The sequence below is a fragment of the Epinephelus moara genome, chromosome 24 (assembly GCF_006386435.1).
Source record: "Epinephelus moara isolate mb chromosome 24, YSFRI_EMoa_1.0, whole genome shotgun sequence".
Taxonomy (NCBI): Eukaryota; Metazoa; Chordata; class Actinopteri; order Perciformes; family Serranidae; genus Epinephelus; species Epinephelus moara.
Window position 1 is genome coordinate 17927709 of NC_065529.1, and position 20147 is coordinate 17947855.

The following is a 20147-nucleotide window of genomic DNA, read 5'->3' on the forward strand; positions in this document are numbered from 1 at the left end:
TATGTGGGTATGAAACAATCACAGTCTAATCCAAGGGCACTGGTGCATTTGTGTGTGTGTGTGTGTGTGTGTGTGTGTGTTGCGTGGGCATTGAAGCGTTGACTCAAGTATTCTCGCGAGACATACATATTTCCTTAACAACGATGGATGGGCAGCCATTCTTTGTTCACTGTATTTGGAGTGTGGTCACAAATATAGAAATGGAAGAGAAATCCTCATCTTTGCTCACCATGCACAAGAAATAGCGGGAAAAACATAGGAGAGGAAGGGGAGGAGAGCTGAAGGAGCGTGAGATGAGGGAAAGAAGAAGTAGGAAGAGAAGAAGTGGTGGAAATCCCACAGTTAACAGGAAGCGTAATCTGGGATCCTTTAAGGCTAAAAATCTGTCGAGGCAGCAGCTGAGTGAGTGCACATGTGTGTATGTCCTCATCTGTGTTTCCTTCCCCCTCCTCTGCCTGTGGCATATTCTGGTACAGTGATGAAGTGAGAGGGCTCATGTTGCCATCTTGTGGTGGGATGTAAGCACCTACAGGTCTGCAGAGTAAATCCAGACATCACACTTCTTCAGCCAATTCTCTAACTGTGGTGCACTGACTGGAGCTCATCCTACAATATTAAATGCTCATGTTCCACACCTGTGTTATCTACTCTATGCACAGATATTGTTTGACCAGGCTCAGAGGTCCATCAAGCAGCAGCTTCACACCTTCATTAAAGAGTAAGTGTGTTATCACAATATAGCTTCTGTTATGAAGAAAGATGTAAAACATGTTTGGATTTAGACATAATGAGTAAAGACCATTGCAGTGATGACAATGAACATCTTAGGCATTAAATGACAGTTCTGGCCTGTAATAACATGAATCATGAATTTCCTGCAAACACACCCATCTGCTCTTTTGATATGGCACAGACATAGACTTTCTGTCTCTCTTTTACTGCACCTCCCTCAGGGATGTCCGTAAATTCAAGGACACTAAGAAGCAGTTTGACCGGGTGCGTGAGGACATGGAACTGGCCCAGGTGAAAAACGCCCAGGCACCCAGGAACAAGGTGCATGAGGCTGAAGAGGCCACACAGGCTCTCATCCTCAGCCGCAAAGCCTTCAGGCACTTGGCACTGGACTATGTACTACAGGTAAAACACACGTACACACACTTACACACACACACGCGAACTCCAGACTGTATTACCAGTGTTGTCCAGTAGGTGGCACTGGCACTCAACAGCTGCTTATCCCATTTAGACACACACTCTCAGTACTCTTTGTTGCATAAAAAAGGAGACACTTGCAACTATGGTTTTGAAAAATAACTAAATTTAGACAGCTTATGTTCTATATTTTGCTTCTGTTTCAGATTAATGTGCTTCAGGCCAAGAAGAAGTTTGAAATCCTGGATGCAGTGAGTAGCCCAAATATATCAGCTCTAAATTTCTGACTGGCATTATTATTTATGTTTTGAATATGTGTGTTAAACATGTACATGTGGAGTCCCTGTGATGTGAGAAGCATTAGTAACACAGCTACATTACAGCCATCATTGTGTCTGTGTGTCTCCTGCAGATGCTGTCCTTCATGCGCGCCCAGTACACTCTGTTCCAGCAAGGTTTTAACATCTTGGATGAGATTGACCCCTACATGAAAAAGCTGGCTGCACAGGTAAAATGAAACTAATGAATTGAAATCTCACACAGGGTGAAAATACATGTGCACTGTTACATTACTTTTGTGTCTGTATTTGCATCCCCTTATTAACATTGATCAGCACGGTCTGGTTTTCATTGTCGATTTAACTGTTCAGGTCTTGTCTGTGGTAGTGGAGTGTTAGATTTTTGTTTTATTAAATGCGTATGATGTCTCACAGCAGAAACTGTGACTTGATGTTGCATTTATATTTTAGGTTTTGGTTGTTTATAGAGGTTTGTTTAGTCGCAGAAAAATAAAAATGTCTATATCTTAGGACTGTCCCCATCTATCTAGTCATTTAGAAACATTTAGGCCTTGAATGTACAGAAATACAGTAAATACATTTGTTATTTTAAGACTGCAATATAAAAATTACAAGGTAACACTGAAGACAATGTCATGGTGACGAGGTTGATTAACAGTTTTAATGTGTCAGAATGTATGTCTGTGTGTTTCATGGACTCTCTTACTGATTCTGCTGTTACATGTTCCATGCAGCTGGATCAGCTGGTCATCGACTCCGCAATGGAGAAGAGAGAGCTGGAGCACAAACACGCCCTCATCCAGCAGAGAGTGAGACAACAGCACAACTTTCAACTTCTTGCACACACTGCCTTAAAGGGACAGTTCACCCCCAAAATCAAAAATACATATTTTCCTCTGACCTGTAGTGCTATAAATCAATCTAGATTGTTTTTGTGTGAGCTGCTGAGGGTTGGAGATATCGGCCATAGACGTATCTGCCTTCTCTCGACTATAATGAAACTCGATTGCACTGGGCTTGAATACATGAAAAACTCAACAGCAACTTTTCTCTCCCAGTGAGTCAAAATAATCCACATACCTTGTTGTGAACAGTTTTATATAGGAACTAATTTCTTTGTACCGGACTACACCCATCACCCGTATTACAGTGCAGAAGGAAGCGTGTAGCATGCTGTTGAGTTTTTCAAGTGTGCTTTTTTGGCTCTTTGAGCACCACAAGCAAAGTGCATCTAGTTCCATTATATTGGAGAGAAGGCAGACATGTCTATGGCCGATATCTCTAACATTCACTATAAACTCAACTCACACCAAAACTATCTAGACTGATAGATAGCACTACAGGTAAGAGGAAAAATATGTATTTTTGATTTTTGGGTGAACTGTCCCTTTAAAACTTTGTGCATTTTTGTAGTTTTGATGAATGCATTACAAAAAACTAGAGCAAGCATTCATTAATTTGCAAAACCCGTCGACAAGAATTTGTTGAGCTACAGCAAGTTTTTGTTCTTCTGCATTTATTCTTTTCAAAACCAGGTTAATGTAGTCTCTCGATACTGGACATGATTAATGCTTACAGGTATAAACTCTGCTGACCTTGCCTTGAATCACAGGTTGTGCTTTTATAGTCACTGAATATCAGTTTGTTGTTTTTATAAAATGTAATGTTTGTAGTATTATAAGACTAGGTGTCACAGTGATGTTATGCTTCCAAAGAGGTTGCTGAACTGGATTTTTCTCACAAAAGTCATATCAACATTTTTCACCCTCACTTAGTGTGATGGCTTCCTCCTGATTCAGTAGAAGAAGCTCAACAAAAAAGATGGAGTTATAAACGTATTTATCTCTGTCAGTCTGGAATCTAAAATGGTTCTTGTCACAACAAACACATATCTTGTGTTAGCATCAGATGCCTTGAATGTTTGGGACAAAAAGCTTTCCGTGGAAGTGTTGAATTATTTTTACTCTGTCGGTTGCGTGACTTGAGCTGCTGTCTATTCCTTTTTCTTTCTTTTTTTTTTACCACAGAGGCACAAAAAAGCTTTAATTAGAACAAGTTCATGAGTGAATGTAGCTTTTTTTCTTCTTTCAAATTAAGAGTTTCAAGTTGGAAAGCAGCTCCCACAAAGACAAGTTTGATATATTTATTTTATGGCTCCCTCGGCTGAATGAAAACAATCCTTTCAAACCCTCACCCTGCTCAACAGTCAGTCATGCACAGATGCACAAAAATTCTTCCATCTGTTACCTGAAGAGATGCCAAAAACATGGCTGTTTTTCTGCCGAACTTGGCCCTTCCCTCTGATTGATTTAGTTGCCAAATGGAGGCATCCTGCCAGACACAGTACGCAGCTCTGTGCCTGACCTAGTGGCCTTACTGCAACACTTCCTCCTCACTGAGTGATACTTACTGACTTTAATTTTATTATTTTATACTTACACAACAAGGTGAACATGCCTCATGTCTAGCTAAAAATGGCTCTGTCTCTAACAGGATGAAGAAGAACTACTTCCTGTGTGTTTTAGGAGAGGACTCTGAACTAATAGCTAATCACTACTTATGTACAAAGACCGTCTGGATTACACACAACAGTCTAACATATTTGGCTTCATGTAGGGAATTCAAGCAGTGGTGATCTTGCATTAACACCTTTTATCTCTCTTTATCTCACCTCACCTGCCTCCTGCCTGACCACGTTCTTCCTCCAGACACTGATGCAGGTGAGTTCATATTTTTCGGAACCCTAATGTGGTGACTTGACTTGACACTGAGGGGCTGCTACACTGTTAACTGCCCTATTAACATGTCGCCTTTGTGTAGCATGTCGGAGGAATAACTCACAGCTCCAAACCTCCATATAATGTTAGTCATACTCGAGTGACTTTATTTGTGCACCATCAGGCCCATACACAATTTAGACGGCAATCTGCACACACTTGCATGCAATAAAAATGTGCATGTTGCCACAGAAATGGCACAGTGCCACACTACACATAACGGTTAAAAACCTGTGTGCTTCTCCTGGTAAACAACATTCTCTGCACGCTTACTTTCATATAACTCCACTTACCACTTACTGTGCAAAGAGGGAGCTACCTTGGGGCGTAAATGTAAGACAGTGCAGGCAGAGTGATTGCACAGGGGCCCGTGGGGTGGAGTTGGGACACTTGCAAATGATTCAGACTGCCACCTCAGAACTACACCTGTGAACCTGTGTTCAAAGAAGAACTCACATTAAATTTAAAATGGTGCCATTTGCTATAGGCTACATGCCCTAAAAAGTGCATACCCATCTCTGTCATGATTTTATGTAAAAGAACTATAAAACTATAAAAAAACAATTCAATTAAATGAATCATTTCTTATATTCTTTGAAATTTTTGTCATATACAGGTATTGCGATTGGTGGGTAAGATGTATGTTGATGATGGTAGTTTCTATTTGAGTATGTTACAAGATGATACAATCCAGTAGCTAGTTTAGATGCAAAATCTGTCAGGACTGACAAGCTGAGCACATCTGCAACTCCAGCGTACAGTCATGCCTGTTAAACATAAAAGCAGCAGTAAGAAAGGACGAGAGAGAGACGAACAGGAGGCAAACGTAGCAAAGCTCCCTAAATTAGATTCCTTTGTCTTTTTTTTATTAAGAGTTGGCAGCGGTGTGTACGCCTTATAATTAGTAACTAGCATGCACTTCGTTGCAACACAATAGTGTGCACTTGAGCCCGTGGTAATTACTTTATGCCAGTGGAACTACCACAAGTGAACTCATACTACTGCATGTACAGACACATACTAATGAACACAACATGAAAACAGCTTGTCCATGACCTGCACATTACATGCTCTGCACTGCAATGCAAAACATTCAGATATGAAAATACTGTCAGGTTTAAAAGGTTTGAAAATGTGAGTGTTGCATTGTGTAACATTCCAGGAGCAGTGATGCCTGCAGAAATGGCTGGGCCCCTGAAAAGGTTGAGTAAATGGGCCCTCCCCAATTCTGTTTTATTCATATAAACACATGCACATTTCTCTGGTCCTGTGTTCAGGTGCCTGCAGTTTTTTTTTGTTTTTTTCTAGCAGTTGCTGGTTTTCTACATGAAACAGGCTACATTAAGCATAACAATAAATATAATGTATATTTTTGTTTTAAACCTCCACCCCAAGCAGATGGACCCCAGAAAGAAGCCTGCTTTTCCCCCCTTATGGCTGACTGTGTTTTGGAACATCTGGCCTGGGTTGTTTACCTGGCCTGTGTTGGCAGTAATGTTGGGTTTCTTTTAAGAGGATTGGATTTTCAGATGTTGTCCATGAAATTAGTATCTGAGCTCGGTTGTTTACCGAGATCACAATATCTGCAAACACGCAGCAGGGTTGATTCTTTAGCAGTGTAGAACGAATTGAGTGACTGTTGTATTAAGAGCAGTTTTATGGTCATGACATGCAGGTATCAAGAGGCCGTTTGAAGCTGTAGTACAGACAGTGTGTGTTTGTGTGTGTGTGTGTGTGTGTGTGTGTGTGTGTGTGTATATGAAGCAATCCCTTCCTCTGTTATAGCATGAATGTGTGTGTGTGCAGGGGTGGTATGTTGCCTGGAAGCATCAAAACATTGTCCGTGAATGCTGCTTTGTGCTGTTGTGTATCTATATGCTTCCACTGTATTTCCGTGTGTATCCGCGGGTTGTGTGTTCACGAGGCACTATCAACATGTTTGTGCACGTTGGTCAGATGCTTTTGTTTGGGTTTGTTTTCCATTGAGTAACCTCGTGTGTGTCTGTTGACCTCACTGAAACTCGTGTGTTTCATCACGTCATGACCTCGGCTCCCCTGACATTGCCACTTTTTCCCACCCTGCCTACGATATCCATCTGAGGGACTTTCATGGTACAAACCCTGCAAGCGTATTTTTGTCTCTCGTTTGATGTCTTTGTTCTCTTGGTCTAGATCTCTCAGCTTCCTCCTTCATTTTTCTGTTTTTCTCCATCCTTTACATGCACACGTCCATGAAGGCAAACACACACATTCCTTTGTTTCTCAGAAATGCACATACAAACACAAACATAGCTTCTCCCCCTCCCTCTCTTCTGCTTCTCTTTGAAGAGTACAGCTCTCCCAAATATCCTGCTGCTAGTTTGTGCTGTTCCAATTTGCTTCATCTGAAGAATTAACCCCGAGGATTTGTCAACATGTCAGCAAGCCTGTGAAGAAGATAGAATTGTCAAAGTAGAAGCTTAAAAATAGTTTCCTAGCTGTGACGTGTGCTCAAGCAATATTTTCCATTACTATCTGTTTTGTTCTCTCTGAAACTGAATCGATTGTAGATTTTCTTAATCGTATTTTAAGTTGCAGTAGTTCTTGTGATGGATGACATTTTTATCTCCTCTACTTTCTGTCTAGACTTTTAAATCCCCTTCTGTTCTTTCCTCCTGATCTCATTTAATGCTGATCAACTAATCAATATATCACACTCCGGCATGCAGTGTGTCTGTTTTGCAGTACAATTGCAACTATACAGTCAGGAATAATCCAGGCAGGGCAGGACGTAGGACATTCAGTGCCCTGGACAAGTTCTCCCTCCAAGAGCTAATAAGAAATCAACACAAATAAAAAACTTAGTCAGCAAATAATAATAATGTATATACAATAAATGAATAAATGCACATTTGCATTTAAGTGAAAATATCTTACACATGTTAATGATCAAAATATAATTTGCAAAATAAATAAATAGTCACATCTGACTGTGACAATCACTCACTGATGAACACCTTACAGATGCAGTTGCTAACTTCTTTGAAAATAATGGCATATTTGCTAAAGCCGTCACTATATTTTCAAAGAAGTACATAAGACAGATAGTCTGTAAAAAAAATCATGTCCCTCTTCCTCTTCCTGCTGCTTCTAATGGCATTGGCAAGAATCAGACCATGGTGCACTGAAAACAACCAGTCAGAGCCAAAGAGTTCCTCATACGGCTGTCAATCACGTCAATCACTGCTTGTGGAACGAAGCCAAACTAGGCACTCATTCACTCATTCATTTTCCATAACCACTTATCCTGTTAGGGGTCACGTTTGGGATGCAGCCTATCCCAGCTGACAATGGGCGAGAGGGAGGGTACACCCTGGACAGGTCGCCAGACTATCACAGGACTGACACACAGAGACATACAACCATTCACACTCACATTCACAGCTACGGCCAATTTAGAGTCACCAGTTAACCTGCATGTCTTTGGACTGTGGGAGGAAGCCGGAGTACCTGGAGAAACTTGGGGAAAACAAGATACCTCCATTACAGGCTGACCGTTATGCTTTGTGTGGAGATTTTACTGTAGCACTTCACATTTTCTGTGCATTTCTTAAAGTAAATGGTGCTTATTATATTAGAAATTAGATATTTAAAATGAAAGATAATGCCCCACATATTAAGTTATATTTGGTGTGGTCAAATCCAAACCCTTGTTTCAGTCAGTACATGAATAGAAATGTTCTTTGAATCTAATGAAATGAGCATGCAGAGGCAGCAGTAATATGATCTGATCACAGCTGGCTCTGATGGTGTGCACGATGCCAACCTCAACCCACTTCCCTCTGCGTGCACTGCCAGCTCCAGCCAAAGTCAACAGATGGCTTTATGGCACGCAGTAGTTGGTTGAATGAAAGACAAAGAGTCGAGGACAGATAAAGAGAGAAGAACGATGAAACAAAGGAAGAGATCAGCTTTAGATCCAAACAGGGATGAAAGAGAATAAGATGGCAGAGGGTATCTCTGTAGTGACTTCTGAATTATAACTGTCCTTGATGTAAAGAAATTAAAGTTAGTTATCTCTATTCAGTGTAAGATTTGGGATTTTTGGAAATTACATGAGCAGATTGAAGCCTCTGATTAATAGCCACGTTGTTTGTTACTTAAATGAACTTTGTTTTAAAGTGTTTTTAGTTGATGACACAAAAACTCTCACTTTAGCTCCTTCCATTGCCTCTTTTTATGCATTTTGCAAATGGTTGTCACAATTCAGAATGGAGGTCGAACATCATCTTCATCTTTTAATATTACAAATTCCACTGACTAAACACCATGCTGATGACTCTCTGTGGAAATGCTGAGTCATCAGCATGGTGATGATGTGAAACCAGGCCCACAGATCTAGGCTGGACGATTATTTGAGCCAATCAGTGATGATGCATTAGAAAGTCAGACAGAAAGATATTCTTACATTGTAATTGCATCCGTAAAAAAAAAAAATCACTAAAAAGCCTGAGGAAAGAAAGAGAAGGGAAAAAGCAGGCAGCATCAAACGATCAAGGAGAAAACGTTGCCATGATCCACTTCAGATTTTCTCCCCTTCTTTTTTTAAAGCTGCCCCTGTAGTATGCAAATGCGGTGGTGCAGGAAGCAAAGCCAGGAGACAGCAGCGTTTGTGAATTATAGATGGTACACATCCTTTATTAATAGACCATTAAGTAACTGCAGTAGTCATACTCAGACGAGAATAAGATCCAGCTTCATTATGAATGTAGTTGGATGTCACTTAGGGCAAAGTTGTTTTTCAGGGGAGGATGATGGATAACAGAGAGATGACGAGGGATGTGATATGTAAACACTAAAGATATAGATTAGAAAAACTGAAACATGAGGACATCCATGACATTCTCCTGAACGTGAAGCTGATCTTTGCAGACGTGAGGAGTTATTTTAATCATCCCATCTCTGTCCTTTCACTTCTCTCCCTCTCCTTTTTGTGTTGCTCTTTACCTCACGCCTTTACTTTCACTGTTTTTGGTAAATCTGCCTCGACTGCCACCTCCCCCTCTTTATATCTCACATGCTCCCCCCTTTCTCCTCTCTCCATTCTTTCACAGCACTCTTTTATGTGTGCAGGACTTCATTGTGGCTCCCAGGGGGATTGTCGCCTCAGTTCTCTCCTCCTCCATTGTTACAGCATTTGGCTGTACAACTTTTTAAGTCAGAGGGAGGTAAACAGAGAGAGAGGGACAAAAACATCCACAAAACTATGCAAGTGTTGTTGAAAACTGCAGTGAGAGGGAGAGTAAATATTTTATAAACCAAAGTGTTTAGACGTTATGATGCAGTTTATCACTTTGTGTCAGTTCAAGTGATCCAACCAAACCAGTTATAGCATGCATGTATACATATGTGTATGAGTGTTTTATAGTATTGAATAAGGGCTGTGAATACATTTGTGTTAAAACATGGCAGCTGTAGGCACATTCCTATGGTCTAGACATCCAAACATACCATCACAATATCCCCAGTTCAATTTGGTGCATGTCATCTCCCTTGGTCTTCCCCTCATGTACTGTCAAATGAGTGGTCAGATATATTCTGAAGAATGTACTCCCAATCAGTTCAATTCAAGGTGGTACACAGACTTCATCTGTCTAAAGAATCTCAAAGATGTACCTCTCAGTTGATGATTCCTGTAATATATGTAGTTCACCTGCAACACTAGCTCATACGCTCTCCATTTTTAAGACCTTTCCAAAATACACAGAGGAACAATTGATCCAAATCCTCTTACAGCCATTTTTGGTTGTCAGTGTGAGGACAATCCTCTCCCTAAGGTACGGTCAAATTGCATTGCTTACTGTTCATTTTCAAAATATTCTATAGAATTTTACTCTAAATGGCAGGCGGGTGTGCACATCCACACACACACACTGTGTCTATTACTGTTTATTTATTATGGGGGCACATAATTATCTCATACTAGATTCCATCTGTCTGGTTGTCCCTAGGGGGTGAAAAAAATATTTTCCTGTACTTTTGTATATAGCCTATGTTTTCTTAAATGTGAAAACCAGTAAACAAAGTGGGAAAACGTATAGGAAAAAATTCTAAATGCATTGCATGATTTCACAGCTGTGTTTAGTATGATGTTCACCCAGTGGACAAACGAACATACACATCTTAACATACATAGCTACAGCGATACCTAAAAATGTCCATACAGGCCTAATTGAATAAACATTTCTGACACAGTCTCACAGGTATTTTGAGATCTTTAAGAATTATCAGTTGTGCAGTATGAATACATGTTTGTGTCCCAGGTTGGGATACAGGCCTACAGGCCGTTATGCAGCCTCCTGTGCCGCCGGACACTTGTGTGCTGCGATCCTATAGTCCCGGCTGATTTAAGGTGGGAAGCGGGGGCTCCGGGCTGGTGTTTGGGGAGCAATAATGTCAGCTCGATTAAGCAGGAACAGTGTAGAGAGCCGCAGACAGATGGAAAGCTGACTCCTCAGAAACTGTGGGTGAAACCCGGGGCTCCAGAACAGCTCGAGGGGAGCCCTTAAATCGCGGTGTGGGGCGAGGAGGAGGCGCATTACGCGGGCCCCCGCTGTAGAGGATGAAATGTTTGATCTCCGGCAGCCGCGACGGGGTCAGCGGGGCACGAGGACGCCGTGACAGCTGTATGCTAATAAGCGCTCGCGCCAGAGTCCATGCGGCCGAGGGGCAGTCGGCAGGTGGCGTTGAGTAAAGGAACGGCACGAGCGCGCTGCTGTTGGCGGACAGTCTCTTATCTGGACTCGCGTGGGATGCGCGTGTGTTTCTTAACCTGTGGGATATTTTAGAGATGCTGTTTTCTCTCTGACAGCCATCTTGCATTATTTATTTATTTATTTATTTATTGTCTTCAATCTGTTGTTACTGAGTTAGAGATGCTGTTGGATGTCAGTGTGGTTAAGATGAAGATATTTGGCAGGTTGGACTATACACTGGTGAGGAACATCACTTCTTTCTTACTTTAGATGAAATTTGACAAAGACAAAATCTTCTTTCTGTTATTTTGTCTCAAAGTTGACAAAATGAATTTTCCATCTAGTGGTCTATTTCAGTGTGTGTGAGCAAGCTGTGATGCTTGAATGCATGTTTGTATCTTTGTGTGTACGTGCACATGCCCCTTTTGAATCTAGTGCGTGTGCGCGTGTGTTTGTGAGTGTGTCAAACCAGGTTGTTCCTTTGGATGAAACACCTCTGAGCTCTGAGTGCCTCAGCTGCTGGCAGGGAGACAGACTGTTTGTGTCACACCATGTATTTCTGAATGTTTCCCCATAAACCTGGGAAAATTACACCAGATTTTGGGTATAATACATAGAGCAGTTATATTCTGGTCCACCACTGTCACATGTTGTCGCTCTCTATGTGACTCTGAGCCACTCACATTCATCAATACAAAGCAGCGAAGATGATCAATTTTCCTTTCGAGCAATACTGAATGAGAAAAAGTGCTTTTTTTTTATTTTTGTGTCATCTGGGATAATCAAAAAAGAGGCTTTGATGTTTTTAACAAACTCAAAAGGGCACCGAAAGTACATGACGACAGCAGTGTGCAATTATACAGTCAGTGGGGTTTTCTAAAGAAGAACACACGGAATTATTCAATGATCTTTTCAAGAGAAGAGAGCACTGAGTTAGTGTGTGTGTGTGTGTGTGTGTGTAGTCTGCCTATGTGCACAGCTTGTCATATGCCCAGTGTTACCTTGCCCCAAACCAAAGGCCTCCTTAACAATAGTGAAACCTAACCTCAGCCTCAGCTCTCATTTAAATCTGTGTCCTTGTGTTTTTCACCTCGCTGAGCAGGTGGCATTTGGCTTTCCAGAGAAATCCAACTCTGTGTAGACAAAACAGATTAGAAATTAGAGAATCTCTTAGCTGATGGGTACCAATTTGACATTTAAGTAGTAATGAACAGACGGTGTAGAGGGTAGACATTTATAGACAAGGTACATAACAAAGGAACTGTTCGACAGTAGCAGTGTGTCAACACAGCTACTGTATGTGGTGCTGATAAGGCACTATCTCTGTTTCCTCTTGTTGTGATTAGGTGAACTTTTACACTTGTTGCTCAACACTGTCACCTGACCTAGTATTTATGCAGTGCCTTCAGCCTTGTATTAGCTTCAGATTAACTTTAACATGCATTTTAACACAGAACAAGGATGGTGGATTCTGCCCTCCATTACTTATGTTGGAATATTTTAGGAGAGGAAACTCTTTGCAGCTAGTCTGGACAGGAAGGATGATCATGGCCATCACTAACTCTTCAATGTACATATGAGCATGTTAGAAATGTTTTAAGACAAAAAAGTGAGCCATAATTAAACTGGCTTTCGTTTGAGTTGAAACGACGGTGTCCGTTGTTGTTGATGATGACACTAGTGGTGTTTTTGCAGAGCAGGATCAACTAAATCATGAAATCTTGGCCTTCTTAAGACACTGGTTTTCGGCAGTTCATTAATTAAATAATGCAGAATGGAGGAAGCCAGACTGAGACTGATTTTGTGCCCGTGTGTTTCTGCCAACAGGACTTTTCATATGATGACCCCAAGCTGGAATTCAATGTGGATGCACCCAATGGTGTGGTCATGGAGGGCTACCTCTTCAAGAGGGCCAGCAACGCGTTCAAGACCTGGAACAGGTAAAAGAGAAGGGATAAGAGAGAGTCAACTTAAAATTTAAGAGACAATCTGATTAAAGTTAATGAGATAATCAATACTCATACAAAACTGTTAAAAGAGGGTAATGTAAAATGGCATGTATTGTAAGGAAAAGGTTGGCCTGTTGATTTAGAAAAAACAGCATTTTAATATTTTTCACCAAAGTCGCAGGGCCCAAATGACAGGAACCTTAATTAATTTTTAAACTTTGTACTCCCTGATTTTTGTGTTGGATGACTTTCTACCTTAAAAAGTGGTTTGGACGAATGAAGAATGCCTAGGGCTGCCCCCGACTAAGAATTTTCCTAGTTGACTAGTAGTCGTCATTTAGGGCCATTAGTTGACTAGTCATACCCATGTTTACGATATCAATTAAATTATTGAATTATATATTTTGGGCGGGGCAACACAATGGTTTGAGTTCAAGGTGTGAGAAAGAATAGTATCAGTAACATTGTTGACACTGTGCTACATTACAGAGAAATACAAAACCGTACTAATGAACCTTCATTAATATAGGCCTATATTTTATCTACAAGTGCACGTCACACACTGAGCGAGCCGCCTGTTAATGACGCTGTCTGCAAAGCAGTAATGATTGTGCTAAGTGGCTAATGGACATGTAGCCACTAACATGTTTGAGATGATTCGTCATGTTTGTAGTTGACAAATGAAGATGAGTTTACATATCACCTTGGGTTCGTCCTTCACCTTCTCAAGATGATCTCACACTCTGGATTTCCTGCCCGACATGTTATTAACTGTGATTTATTATGACAAAGCGCAGCTCCTAATAGAGTTTCACGTTTGTTTGGGGGGTTTTTTCTGCCACTAAGCAACCAGTGAAATCTTGCCGACTAATGACCTTTCTGGTCGACTGATGTTTGGTCACCTATTAGGGCGCAGCTCTATATTAGCCTTTGCCTTAGAGTCAGACAATATTCAATATATTTATTGATCACTACAGTGTTCTTTCTTTGCAGGACCTATTCCAGCATGCATACGTTTTAACGATCTTGTCTCTGTCTCACAGAAACTGTCTAACCTCGTACCTTCTCCCCTCCTCTAGGCGGTGGTTTTCTATACAGAACAGCCAGCTGGTCTACCAAAAGAAACTCAAGGTACGATTTGACATACACGTTTCATCACCGAAGCTTGTCTATGCAAAGCAGTGTCAGACAGTTTAAATTTATTGGTATAATTCTTAGTAATTTGCATATTAGCAGAGAAGAATTGGCACGTGCACTGACTCGTTTTTAATGCCAGTTATGATGAAGCCAGGCTTCTGTAGCTTGAAGCGTAAATCGGATAGAATTGCTGTGACATTCCTCTCTGCCGATGACAGGACTCTTTAACAGTTGTGGTGGAGGACCTGAGGCTGTGTTCTGTCAAACCGTGTGAAGATAATGAGAGGAGGTTCTGCTTCGAGGTGGTTTCACCCACTAAGTAAGTGTGTGTGTCCTGATGGAATAAAGTTTTATCCAAACTAAACCCCTCTAAAAAAGCTTTCCTGTTTTGTGGTCTTTTAGATTCTCACTGTGCTAATTAGTTGTTGAATTATTGACTAATGGCATTAGACAGTTGTGGGCAGGTATGATATAACTGACCTCTACAAACCTGTAGGAGCTGTATGCTGCAGGCCGAGTCTGAGAAGCTGCGGCAGGCTTGGATCCAGGCGGTCCAGGCAAGCATCGCCTCCGCTTACAAAGACATCGCCGACAATTATTACATTGAGGTATGCGTGCACACACGCATACACATACAGCGCATAATAGCACACAAGTGTTATTTTCTTTTTATTACTAATCGGCCCAGGGTCACCTCATAATCTCAGACCTGTCCACCTGTCTCTGCAGCGTTTGGACCGGACAGCCTCGCCCTCCACCAGCAGCATCGACTCTGCCAGCGAGCCCAGAGAGAGGGGGGAGAGGGCCGATAAGGGAGTTCGGGGAGGTGGGGAAAGCCTCCTCCAGAGGGTACAGAGCCTGCCAGGGAACGAGCTGTGCTGTGACTGCGGCCAAGCGGCTCCCTGCTGGGCCTCCATTAACCTTGGGGTGCTGCTCTGCATCGAGTGCTCGGGGATCCACAGGTAAACTGCCCTTAACAGTACGAGAGAGTTCATTTGGAAGCTTAAAGAATAACACAACAGCAGAACTGGTTGTCAGTTTAGATTGATCTATAGCAAGAGTGTTGCAGCAAATAAGCCAGCTCAGCACATCCGCACTTGTCACGGTATGCCTTCGTGACATTTGTCCTGTTTTTGTACTTGTTTTTTTAATATAACTCACATGAGTAAAGCATCACATCTTATTCTCAGTGGCTCCTCTGGTATGCTGGTGTATGTCAAACACAGTTAGACCTATCATTACATCAAGTCATCTATTGTAAATAGACAAGATACAGCTGCTAGATGAATTTAAAACATGGGTGTGTGAGACTGATCAAACTAAAACCACTGTGGATGATTAAGTAATTAGAGAAAGGCTGTTTTTAGCTTCACTCTTGAGACTTTCAGAGTGTTGAAGTGTAGAGACATAGAAAAAGTTTGCCTCCTCAGGCAGTTGTGTTAAACGGGGCAAAAGTAAAAATGCAGATATAGACTCTCCTTACACTTCACTTTCTTTATAGACTCTCTTTTTCTTCTTGCTTCTTTCAGGAGTTTAGGCGTCCATTGCTCTAAAGTGCGCTCACTGACGTTAGACTCATGGGAGCCAGAATTACTCAAGGTGCGTCTCCCTGACACATTTGCCTACAGCTTCATCTCTCTGTGCTGTGCTTTTATTTCCCACCAGAATTACATTTATTATTCCTCTAGTGCATTGCTTAAACAATTTTAACTACTCTTTTAAAAAAAGTTTCCCTGTCTGCCCCTGTCTTCCATCTCTGTTCTCGTTCTTTCTTCTCTCATGTTAGCTGATGTGTGAGTTGGGGAACACTGTGATCAATCATATTTATGAGGGAGCCTGCGAGGAGCAGGGAGCGAAAAAACCTGGACCGTCCAGTTCAAGGTCAGTCTTTTACTCCAGGAGGAGCATTTAGCAAGGGAATAAATCCTGTTATACATTTAAGGGATGCTTTGCTGATTTTTAACTAGGTCTGTGTCTCAGCGATGTGGGAAATGTGTGCAGATAAACAGTGTAAAGGCAACCACTGTGCCAGCAGCACTGGGAATTCCTCATTTTCCAGCCAAAATCCACTGGCTGGCACATTAGGTAGCATAGTTAAAGCACAATGACAAATCATGCAACGAATTTCTGCTCATGGCACTGGCAGGGAGTTCCCACACTGCGGAGACACAAAGCTGGCTGAAAACTGACAGTGTACCTTTAAATGTTTGAAACTTTTGGCCACTCTGAAGTCAATTAGCTTTAAGTTTTATCTGTATAGTGTCTATACCTTACTCAATCCAAGCTACACCCAACTATGTGTATATGTCGTGTCTCCAATTATTTATAACTTGTCAGTTTGTGATCATATACTTCCAGACAGGAGAAAGAGGCTTGGATCAAGTCTAAGTATGTAGAGAAACGCTTCCTGAAGAAGATGAGTGGGAGTGAGGCTTTGGTGGAGGGGGAAAGGAAGTCCCGGCCCTGGACGGTGAAAAAGTGTCAGCGACACAACAGCTCTGTTCGGGCCCCCAACAAAGCCCGCAGGAAATACCATCGCTACGAGCCGGGCAGCGCTTCACCTGCAAACCTCTCAGCAGGTCAGTGCGGAGAATTAACTTCTCTGTAGCAGTACGATATAGCCTGAATAGCCCAGAGATATGTGTATGTAGAAAGTCTACTTAACACTCTAAGGGCCAGACTGAAATCTTGTGATGTTTTGTCTTTGGCAGCAGCCGCAGCAAAGTTTCGCCGGGACTCCCTGTTCTGTCCAGACGAGCTGGATTCACTGTTTTCATACTTCGACACTGGCTCTGGTCCCCGCAGTAAGTCCACTACACACTCAGTACAAACAGGCACGATACACTTGCAAGGTTATTGTAGATTTAAAGTAAGATGCGGGTAAGACTTTCTTGCTGTGACAAAAACATCTCACAAATTTCTGACATGTTTTCGACTAAGTGTGAAATCCTACCAGTGATGGTGATGTGTGTGTGTGAGTAATTAAAGTATGTGCTGTGTAATGATTAACGTGTCCATGGCTTGGCGATGCTTGGCCCGGCAGGTCTTAGCAGTGACAGCGGCCTGGGAGGAAGTACTGATGGCAGCACAGACATTCTAGTTTTTGGCTCAGTGGTGGACAGCGTCACAGAAGAAGGTATGTGTGGTGATGCAAGAATATCATCATGTTGCATTACCTGTTTTTGTGTTAAAGAATACCGATGTCAGTTACACAGCAGAATTGCAAAGTTCCCTTATCCTCCAATCACTGTGCAGTGTAGGAGTGATGTGATTACATTTAGCTACATTTACTTGTGTTTGTATGTGTCATTTATTTTGTTTTTATTCAAAAACTTTAAAAAAAAAAATTTAGGTGCTGTCACACCTAAAAAAAAGTTGGCTCAAGGGAATATACCCCCAGATGATGATTTGTATGTCAATTACTCACGCTGTTACGTTGAAATTGTATGTAAGAATGTAATAATGTAAGAATCTTGAAATAAGGTTTAATGTTTGTTGTTATGAATTGTCAAGAATTAGCAATTTGTTTTTGATATTGTATAAAATTGGTCTTGTGTACTGACAGGAATCTTGTAAGCACAGGAGCTGTGCAGTTAACATAAAGAACACTGGTATCATCCCCCAAATTAAACCACATTCCTGTTTACATCATTCCTCTTTCTTCCCATCATTGCTATCGTCCTGTTACCTTTCACAACTTCAGAGGAGGAGTCAGAGGAGTCTTCCAGTGGTGAGGTGGAGATTGAACAGGAAGTACCCTCAGACCCCGAAGACCCGAGGGAACTCCACCCAGGGGCACTCCTCCACCGATCCTCCCGTCTACACAACCTGCCACTGATGGCAGAAGCGCTGGCGCATGGTGCAGACGTACACGCTGCAAGTGAGGAGGAGGAGGGGAAGACACCACTCATTCACGCTGTGATGGGGGTGAGAGACTGTTAAGCCTGTCAGATCATTTAGATTTAGCTTGAAGTGAGGGTGTAACCGCATAAATGGGTTAGAGGGAATTACTGAATCTTTTATATGACTTTATTGCCATTTTTATTTTTAATGGATAATTATCGCGAGTGTCCAGGTTAAAGATTAAGAACATTTAATTTGCTGAGGAAGTCAGACAAGGATGTTATGTAAGCGTAAACACAGCCATAAACACCCAGTGCCGTTAACAATAAAAACAAGGGAGGAGTCTCCTCCCTGAACATTATTTTCTGCTGCTACAGTATGTGTTGTATGACTCTCCCTCCTCTTGAGGAGGAGAAAACTAAATTGTTTAAATCCCAAACAAACCAAGAGGTACTAAAAAAACTGGCTTCAAAAATATTAAAATATCAACAATAGGACTTCTCAGAGCAAATAAACCAATATAAAAAACGGTCTCTCTCTGTCTGTCTCTGCCAGGGTTCTCTAATAGCATGTGAGTTCCTGCTACAGAACGGAGCCGATGTGAACCAGAGGGACATGAGAGGAAGAGGCCCGCTGCACCACGCCACCTACCTGGGACACACTGGGTAAGGAACGCCTGCAAAGTGGGAGGAAGTTGTTGTGAGTTGTCTGCTTCCACTTCTGCCTTTTTGTGACTCCTGGTTCACAGTTCAGAATGTAATGAAAATGAAAATGCAGTGAAATCACTCAAGTGTTTGAGGTAACATTCACTGTCTGAGCCAAATTTTTCACAGGTAATCCTATGTCTTCCTTGGTTTCATAAAGAAGCATAGAATAAAACTTTAGCAATGAAAATCTACTCAACACAGCATTGTTAAAAAAAACACAAAAGTTCTTAGTGCGGCTTTTGCTGAATGACCTACTTACTTTCGTGTAGTCTTGGCTCGCTGACAGACTGACTCACACAGCACCATGAGCAATGATTTCAAAACATGTTTGAGACAGCTCAAATTACCCATGAAACCATATCTGCAAGTGGAGACAAAAGCATGGAGTAGAAAGACAAACAAGTTATGAAAAAGATTGATTCATAATTGCATTAATTAATTAGTGATTTGCATTTCTAGGCATCTGTCCACACCTGTCAGTTTGTCTGCTGTCCTGATTTTCCTGCTGTTGAATTCACACATGTTCACGCTCCCATCAAACAATATTTGCATATGTCACCTCTCATCATCTGGCATAGTTTTCAGCATCTCTTTTAATAACCTACTCTCTCTGTGTCTGCATCTTGTTTTCTACAGTCAGGTGTGTCTGTTCCTGAAGAGAGGAGCATCGCAGACGGAGGTGGATGAACAGGGTCACGACCCCCTAAGCATCGCTGTTCAGGCTGCCAACGCTGACATCGTCACCCTGTGAGTGATCCTAATTCATCCTAAACCAAACAAACTTTTTAAGCCCTTATGAGCAAGTTCCTCATAAACATTTTTACATTGGTAAACATTTACGATTGCGAATAGAACGTTGAAGTAACTCCTTGACTAAGCAAAAGTGATCCTTTCCTTCAACAAGTAACAAGCCGCCCTGTAACTCAACTAAATATTTTGCAATCTGTTTAATTTAATGTAGTAAATTTGGGCCAAGTGTCTTTGTAGGATTAAACCCATGCACCGGCCATTGTTTACAGCTCAGTTACCGACTTTAGACGCAAGAATTGGTCCAAACAACATTTGAGCTGGTCTCTATAACCAGATATCTGCACATAAACAAAGATGAATCAGAAAAAAGCAAATAAAAAGCTAAATCACGTTCCAAGATTGCATTTCACCCAACGCGTTCCACTTCTGCTCTCTTCCCGGACCGTTTACCTGCAAGCAACCAAAGCCTGTCCGAGCATGATTTGCCAATACTCGCACTACAGGTGGAAACCAGAACACTTGCAATTCGAAACAAGTATCCCGTTGCCTACAGAGTCTACATACATGTGCAGATATCTATTTATAGAGATTAGCAATAACACAGGAAAGCATTAGAGTGCTTTGAATGCACTAAAAATGATAAACAAAATAATCTTTGCTCAAAGACGACTTACTAATTTTACCTTTAACTTTACCTGCAGATGGTAAATTGTCTGAACTGTATCTCTCATTGTTGTCTTTACTCTCTCTTTCCCTTTCTTCCTCCCTCCGCTCCTCCTCCTCTGTCCACTCTGGTTCA

General features: G+C 41.6%; 1 protein-coding gene across 2 annotated transcripts in view; it reads left to right on the plus strand.

The window, feature by feature from the left end:
• LOC126386307 (arf-GAP with coiled-coil, ANK repeat and PH domain-containing protein 3-like) overlaps nucleotides 1-20147 on the plus strand; it is a 72766-nt gene that overhangs the window by 46096 nt on the left and 6523 nt on the right. The window contains exons 5-22 of one of the 2 annotated variants that reach the window (XM_050038562.1): nucleotides 660-718; nucleotides 954-1137; nucleotides 1359-1403; nucleotides 1565-1660; nucleotides 2186-2260; nucleotides 12790-12902; nucleotides 13991-14042; nucleotides 14267-14367; nucleotides 14545-14656; nucleotides 14778-15010; nucleotides 15578-15647; nucleotides 15835-15929; nucleotides 16407-16627; nucleotides 16760-16852; nucleotides 17083-17184; nucleotides 17752-17975; nucleotides 18447-18556; nucleotides 19235-19345. In XM_050038562.1, the coding sequence (XP_049894519.1) occupies nucleotides 660-718; nucleotides 954-1137; nucleotides 1359-1403; nucleotides 1565-1660; nucleotides 2186-2260; nucleotides 12790-12902; nucleotides 13991-14042; nucleotides 14267-14367; nucleotides 14545-14656; nucleotides 14778-15010; nucleotides 15578-15647; nucleotides 15835-15929; nucleotides 16407-16627; nucleotides 16760-16852; nucleotides 17083-17184; nucleotides 17752-17975; nucleotides 18447-18556; nucleotides 19235-19345 (2096 nt within the window). The remainder of the gene's footprint in view (nucleotides 1-659; nucleotides 719-953; nucleotides 1138-1358; nucleotides 1404-1564; nucleotides 1661-2185; nucleotides 2261-12789; nucleotides 12903-13990; nucleotides 14043-14266; nucleotides 14368-14544; nucleotides 14657-14777; nucleotides 15011-15577; nucleotides 15648-15834; nucleotides 15930-16406; nucleotides 16628-16759; nucleotides 16853-17082; nucleotides 17185-17751; nucleotides 17976-18446; nucleotides 18557-19234; nucleotides 19346-20147) is intronic. The other variant, XM_050038563.1, reaches the window with a different exon arrangement.